This window comes from Nicotiana tabacum, chromosome 3 (assembly GCF_000715075.1).
Source record: "Nicotiana tabacum cultivar K326 chromosome 3, ASM71507v2, whole genome shotgun sequence".
Lineage (NCBI taxonomy): Eukaryota > Viridiplantae > Streptophyta > Magnoliopsida > Solanales > Solanaceae > Nicotiana > Nicotiana tabacum.
This window is the reverse complement of record NC_134082.1, coordinates 189032531-189040465: the sequence shown is the minus strand read 5'-3', so window position 1 is coordinate 189040465 and position 7935 is coordinate 189032531. Positions and strand designations below refer to the sequence as shown.

At 37.6% G+C, this 7935-nt stretch overlaps 1 protein-coding gene across 3 annotated transcripts; it reads left to right on the top strand.

The window, feature by feature from the left end:
* Positions 1 to 84: 84 nt before the first annotated feature.
* Positions 85 to 6331, top strand: LOC107765897 (pentatricopeptide repeat-containing protein At4g13650-like). Of its 3 annotated transcripts, XM_016584594.2 has the most exons (5): positions 85 to 428; positions 539 to 3803; positions 5056 to 5327; positions 5617 to 5696; positions 5811 to 6331. In XM_016584594.2, exons 1-2 carry the CDS (start codon positions 372 to 374, stop codon positions 3659 to 3661), a joined length of 3180 nt encoding a protein of 1059 aa, XP_016440080.2. In that variant the 5' UTR covers positions 85 to 371; the 3' UTR covers positions 3662 to 3803; positions 5056 to 5327; positions 5617 to 5696; positions 5811 to 6331. The 3 variants fall into 3 exon arrangements, 2 of the variants coding, with proteins under 2 accessions (XP_016440080.2, XP_016440081.2); XM_016584595.2 differs by lacking the exon at positions 5056 to 5327; XR_012708075.1 differs by lacking the exons at positions 85 to 428; positions 539 to 3803 and adding an exon at positions 3831 to 4337.
* The last annotated feature ends 1604 nt before the right edge of the window (positions 6332 to 7935 follow it).

Below are 7935 nucleotides of genomic sequence, written 5' to 3'. Positions count from 1 at the left end.
TTGGCTTTAAATAGCACTTAACTTATTAAACAATTTTAGTGTTTATTAAACATGAAAATAAAGGGATTTGCAAAAACACCCTTGTATTTCAAGTAAAGATTTTTCAATTACTCCGACACTACACAGGAGAGGAGAAGGCAAAATTGGAGCTCAATTAGGTTCACAAAAGATGGTTTTAATTGAAACCCAGAACTAGAGCAAAGTATACGATGAAAATCGACTGACCGTGAACCGGCAGAGCTGCCTAAATACTACCTAAAAACTATTAAATCTTCATTGTTTATATATTTTTGGGGCAAATGAGCTCACACGGAGTGTTGAGACAAACGGAGATTGCTAAGTTTGACTTCAATTCACTCTATTAAATCTTCATGTTTTCAAAGAGAATTATGCATCCCCTTTACAAGTCTTCTCATTATCTTCGCCAGGTAAAACTTTTCTATATCTTTTCTTTCTTTTGCTACTTTTCTCTGTTTCTGTATTGTTTTCCTCCTTTTTCTTTTCAAACATTTTTTCATTTTTCCCTTCCAATTTGCAGGAAATTTGGCATTTTCAATATTGGAAACCATTTAGATTGAACAACTGTACTTTTACTACCTGTGCAAGTATATATTCGCTGGTTCTTGATGATTTTTCAGATGAAGAAAATGTATATTATCCATCTACTATTCATTCTCATATAGCGAAAGACAATGGCTATTTTGGTCATACTTATTATCTAAGCCTACTAGATAGTTGCTTGAGTGAAGGGTCAATTATAGATGCCAAGAAACTACATGGGAAGTTGTTGAAATTGGGATTTGGCTCCGATTATAGAATCAGTGCTAGGTTTCTTGATATTTATGTTGCTGGTGGAGATTTATCTAGTGCATTGCAAATATTTGATAATTTGCCAAGTGGGATTAGAAATGTGTCTTGTTGGAACATATTATTGTCTGGTTTTACACGGACGAAAAGAAATGATGCAGTTCTAAATCTGTTCTCTCGAATGTTAAGAGAAGATGTTAATCCAGATGAGTGCACATTTTCCCAAGTTCTGCAAGCCTGCAGTTATAACAAGGTTGCTTTTCGTTTTCGGGGTGTTGAACAGATTCATGCTTTGATTATGCGCTGTGGTCTTGGATTGAAGCTCATTGTTTGTAACCGTTTGATTGATTTGTATTCTAAGAACGGATTAGTAGATTCTGCTAAGCAAGTCTTTGAGGATATGGTGGTAAGAGATAGTTCTTCTTGGGTTGCCATGTTATCTGGTTTTTGTAAGAACGAACGAGGAGAAGATGCTATTCTCCTATATAAGGATATGCGTAAATTTGGAGTTATTCCTACTCCATATGTTTTCTCGAGTGTTATAAGTGCATCCACAAAGATAAAAGCTTTTGAATTGGGAGAACAGCTCCATGCTAGTATCTATAAATGGGGATTTTTAACTAATGTTTTTGTTGGTAATGCTCTTGTTACATTGTATTCTCGGTGTGGATACTTAACATTAGCAGAACAAGTATTTATTGAAATGCCGCAGAAGGATGGAGTTACCTATAATTCCCTAATCTCTGGTCTCTCTTTGAAAGGATTCAGTGATAAGGCTCTAATGTTATTCAAGAAAATGCAGTTAGGTTCGTTAAAACCCGATTGTGTTACAATTGCAAGCCTCTTGGGTGCTTGTGCATCATTAGGAGCTCTTCATAAGGGAAGACAATTGCATTCCTATGCAACAAAGGCAGGTCTATGCTCAGATAGCATAATTGAAGGTTCTTTACTTGACCTTTATGTTAAGTGCTCTGACATTGAAACAGCCCATAAATTTTTCCTTGGAAGCCAGATGGAAAACATTGTTCTGTGGAATGTGATGCTCGTGGGTTATGGACAAATGGGTGATTTGGATGAATCATTCCAAATCTTTTCTCAGATGCAGGGTAAAGGGCTACAACCTAATCAATACACATACCCCAGTATATTGAGAACTTGTACATCTGTTGGTGCTCTGTATCTTGGAGAGCAAATACATAGCCAAGTATTAAAAACTGGCTTTTGGCAGAATGTTTATGTGTGTAGTGTGCTTATAGATATGTATGCCAAGCATGAAAAATTGGATGCAGCAGAGAAAATCTTTTGGCGTCTAAATGAGGAAGATGTTGTATCTTGGACATCCATGATCGCTGGATATGCTCAGCATGACTTGTTTGTTGAAGCTCTAAAACTTTTTAGAAAAATGCAACACCATGGTATTCGATCAGATAACATAGGATTTGCAAGTGCAACTAGTGCATGTGCCGGCATTCAAGCACTCGATCAAGGGCGACAAATCCATGCCCAGTCAGTGGTGTCAGGCTACTCATTAGATCATTCAATAGGCAACGCATTGATTTTTCTTTATGCTAGATGCGGCAGAATACAAGATGCGTATGCAGCATTTGACAAAATTGATACCAGAGATATTATTTCGTGGAATGGCTTGGTATCAGGATTTGCCCAAAGTGGATTTTGCGAAGAAGCACTGAAAGTGTTTTCTAGATTGAATGGAGATGGAGTGGAAGCTAACATGTTCACATATGGATCTGCTGTTAGTGCAGCTGCTAATACCACCAATATTAAACAGGGGAAGCAGATTCATGCTAGAATAATAAAGACTGGTTATAATGCTGAAACAGAAGCTTCCAATGTCCTGATCACATTGTATGCAAAGTGTGGAAGCCTTGTGGATGCCAGGAAAGAGTTCTTTGAAATGCAAAATAAGAATGATGTGTCATGGAATGCCATGATAACTGGTTATTCTCAACATGGATGTGGTAATGAAGCTATAGAACTGTTTGAGGAGATGAGACGTCTTGGTGTGAAGCCGAACCATGTCACCTATTTGGGTGTTTTATCAGCCTGTAGCCATGTGGGTTTGGTGGACAAGGGGCTTTGTTATTTCAATTCGATGAGTAAAGATTATGGTTTAATGCCAAAACTAGAACATTATGCGTCTGTTGTAGACATTTTAGGACGAGCTGGCCATTTGCAGCGAGCAATGAAGTTTGTGGAGACTATGGCAATCGAACCTGATGCAATGGTTTGGAGGACCCTCTTAAGTGCTTGCATAGTTCAAAAGAACATGGAAATAGGGGAAGAGGCAGGTCACCATCTCTTAGAATTGGAGCCTCAAGACTCAGCAACTTATGTTTTGCTATCAAACCTGTATGCAGTTCTTGGAAGATGGGATTCCCGGAACCAGACAAGGCTGCTGATGAAAGACAGAGGTGTTAAGAAAGAGCCAGGTCGTAGCTGGATTGAAGTTAAAAACACCATCCATGCATTTTTTGTTGGAGATAGACTCCATCCACTAGCAAATCATATATATGACTTTGTGGAGGAACTAAATAAACGGGTAGTTATGATTGGTTATGTGCAAGACAATAATAGCCTTTGGAATGATTTGGAGTTGGGACAAAAAGATCCAACTGCTTATATTCACAGTGAAAAGTTAGCTATTGCATTTGGACTTCTAAGCTTGCCTGAAATGATTCCCGTACGAGTCATGAAGAATCTTCGCGTCTGCAATGACTGCCACAACTGGATAAAGTGTGTATCGAAGGTTGCAAATCGAGCCATTGTTGTACGGGATGCATACAGGTTTCATCATTTTGCTAATGGTGACTGTTCCTGCAATGATTTTTGGTAATTGGAACTATTGAGGGCCCGCAGTGTGGTGAAGAGGGTTTTAGGTTCTAAAAGTTGGAGATGACATATTAAACTGCCAGTATTTTTGAGATTGATGCTCTGGACACCTGACCAATACCTCTCTGGATACCTTACCGATAGAGGTATTAACACTTTACCTTGATCATATTTTTGTTATAACCTTAGTAAAAGTCAATTTATCTTTTGTCATTCAGGTCAATTATAGTCCTTAATATTCATGTCTCTTTTCACTTATCAAAAGTTCCCTATGACCTATATCGGTGCCCATTTTATGTTCTAGAAGGTTTTAGGTTCTAGAAGTTGGAGATGACATATTAAACTGCCAGTATTTTTGAGATTGATGCTCTTGATATCTTACCAATACCTCTCTGGATACCTTACCGATAGAGGTATTAACACCTTACCTTGATCATATTTTTGTTATAACCTTAGTAAAAGCCAATTTATCTTTTGTAGTTCAGGTCAATTGTAGTCCTTAATATTCATGTCTCTTTTCACTTATCAAAAGTTCCCTATGACCTATATCGGTGCCCATTTTATGTTCTAGAAGGTTTTAGGTTCTAGAAGTTGGAGATGACATATTAAACTGCCAGTATTTTTGAGATTGATGCTCTTGATATCTTACCAATACCTCTCTGGATACCTTACCGATAGAGGTATTAACACCTTACCTTGATCATATTTTTGTTATAACCTTAGTAAAAGCCAATTTATCTTTTGTAATTCAGGTCAATTATAGTCCTTAATATTCATGTCTCTTTTCACTTATCAAAAGTTCCCTATGACCTATATCTGTGCCCATTCTCTTCAGATCTAGTATTTCTATTGATCTTAAGTACAATGAATAAGTGCACCCTTTTCCCCTTCAGGAAGCAGAATTACATTTAGGTGTTACTCTGTTATGTGAAAATGTAAAAAGAACGTCGTGCTATCTTCTCGATAAACTCACTAGTACTCTGCAGTCAAATTTTATTAACTGTGAAGCATATATACTTGCTATGTGGATTCTGCATATACCAGACAATTAGAAGTTGAAACTTCTGGAGTATGTAAACTTGTCTCTCGTCCAATCAGTCAAATGATGACTGGTTAGCTCAGACCATCTGTAAACACATCCCTAGTGATCAACAAAGGTTGTTTAAACTTCCTCTCTTTTGCTTGTAAGGGTGGTTCTAAGTGTTACCTTGATCATATATTGTGAACTTAAAATATGCTGGAATAAGGAATAGCACTTGTGCATTTCTGACGTCTTCCGAAAATAATTCTGTTTTCTCCGGGAGGTCTAGGGCGAATGCTAGTCCGACTAAAGTTTACCTTGCTGATGATTTTTGCATGCATTGCTCATTTCATAGTGTGTGTCTTTTGTTTCCCCAGATGAACCTTGCAAGCATTTGAAGTGCTATCAAGATAAAAACACTAGCAAGTCTCACATAGCTTTCAAGCTTCCAGGACAGTCTAGTGGTAAGAGTGTGGTACATGATGTGTGGGTTAGGCGCACGTCAAGGGTTCGAACCCACTGCACATAAAGGTTGGTGTTTAAGTGGAGAAGGGTAGAGAGGTGGATCGATTATCCACCAAGTTTCGAACACCCCACGTCCCCGGAGTATTTCTCGGTTTATCAAAAGAATGTCTCAATAGCTTTCAAGGTAGCCAAATGACCATGATTTCGTCTCTTTTCAATTTGTGGCAACCTAGCTCTCTCCCAGCTCCTCTTTCTTTTAGTCTCACTCTGGCTTGAAAGATTCTTATATGGGATCTTTCGGAGCCTGCTCATGTACAACATGATTCGGATCTGATCTTCTCTTTTTTATTTTCTCCGGTAGAGGAAGGTTCTCTCTTTATTCTCTAACGGGAAAACTGTTTGGAGAATATATATTGACATATTTATTTTATACATATTGATGTGTGTACATGGTTGGTGCTGTTCAACTGCAGTGCACTAGTTCCAAACAACTGGACCAAAAAGCTGTTTCATGCATCCTCGCGGAGCAATTTATCCGTAGTGATAGCTGCTGGTAATGTTCTTCACTCTTAGTTTATGACCTTTCTTTCAAGTTGTAATTGTCTATTTGTACCCGAGTAACTGTGTCATGCAATTATTGTATCCTGATTTTCTTCTGTCGACATAGTAATCAAATGGCAGAAATCCAGAGAATAACGAAAACAGAAGGATCAGAAGGGTAAGCTGAGCTGATTTGGAAAATGAGATTGCTTATCCTGCTTGAGCCATTAAGGAGGGAGCTGAGGGAGGAGTGGCTCCTTATTCTGGACCCCTTGGCTCTATTTATTGGTCCGTAAAGGATGGACTCTTAATTCCCAGGATAAGAAGTAGGTCCGTTATTTTTGGCAGGAAGAGTCCCAACCTTTAGGTTGTTTAAGTAGGTTTGGGCTAAGGTCATCGTGCTCCTGCCACCTCTTGGCAAAGTATGTTGACGGGCAATCCCCTTCCTGTCGCAATGGTGTGATCCGTCAGAGGCAATTCAAAATCATGAGCCTCAGGGTGAAAGGACCAATGGATAATTTACCTGAGCTGGTTAGTAGATTATGTTGCCATTGTTTGGTACCTTCAGTGTGTAATTTTTTATCTATTTACGACGGTAGTGTTTGGGCCAATTTCGGCCAAGTTATGTGAGGCCTTGATTTTCACTATGCCCTTTTGCAAGTTTCTACATCTAAATTAACTTAAAATTCTCACAACTCATAATCTCGACAAAGTCCCGTGTCAAATCAAGAAGGGTCATCAATCAGGTTTTTTGATTGGTATCTTAAGTAAGGAAGACAACATTGCAGATACTTTCCCTCAAAATAATGGCTAAGATAATCTCTTTTTTCAATTACATAATTAATTAGTCAAAAAAAAAAAGATTATCTTAGCATTATTCTAAGGGAAAGTATCTGCAATTGTTGTCTTCCTTACTTGTGCACCAAGCGGGTGATGGAGCTCAAATCGTCTAACATAACAACAACAACAACCCAGTAAAATCCCACAAGTGGGGCCTGGGAAGGGTAGTATGTACGCAGATTTTACCCCTACCCCGAAAGGGTAGAGAGGCTGTTTCTAAAATACCCTCGGCTCAAGATAATAAAAAGACAAAAGGAGAGAATATTAGATTCACCACGGAGATAATAAGGAATATTAGATTCAAATCGTCTAACATGAGCACCACAATTAGGTATACTTGAATGTGATACTTGTGTACTAGACAACACTATTACATAGACCGGATTCTCAACCGATGTACACTGTCCTCCAATTGTAGTGCCTTGTTGGTAAGGTCAGCTATCATATCCTCTATCTCACGGAGAATTTCTAAACTGATAGTGTTACCAAAGATCAAATAATGTGATAAATAAAACGGAAAAGGGTCAAAAACATCCCTCTACTATGCGAAAAGGATCATATATATCCTCCGTTATACTATCTGTCTAGAAAAACCCCCGACGTTATAGTATTGGTACCAAAATACCCTTCCTCCGTCAAGACCTCTACCATGTCCAACACGTGGCCTAATATTTTGCTAAGGTAGACGCCATGTGGCAATGCCACTCACTGCCCCAACCCCATTTAACCCCCTCCCCGTAACCCTTCTATCTGTAATTGCAAGAAAAATTCCTTTTTGATTTTTTTTCCTTTGGCTTTTCTTCTATTACAGTACCATCCAAGGAAAATAATATATGTGTGCTACATATCCTTCAACAACAATATATGAATCATATTCAAACTCCTCTTTCATTTCTTTTTGTTGTTCAGTTGTACATCCGATTAATTTGTCTGTTCTTCTGAATTTATACTTGTTTGTAATTAAGTAAAAATTCAATCTCTACTTTTATTCTTCCAGTAATCCTCGCTTAGTAGTCGATTTTATTATTATATTATTCCTTCGGCTCGTAAATAGTGAGGTTAGAACTCTGCGCCTAAATCGTGATGAATACAGTTGTGATTTGGATAAAGGGTTTTGTTGATTTGCCTAAAGCTTTAAGAAAGGATAAGATGATTTAGCAAGAAAAAAAAAAGAACGGATAAGAAAGAACTTGAAATTAAGCCTGTTGTTTTTCCTTTTTTCGCTCTTTGTTTTCTTTATTATTATTATTATTATTATTATTATTATTATTATTATTATTATTATTATTATTATTATCTTTTAGTTTGAATATGTTTAAAGTAAATTTTTTATCATAGAGCTGCTTAATATATTGTTGCAGATCGATGGCTTCGTCTACTTTAATTTGATACTGAATCCTGAAAGAGTTGAG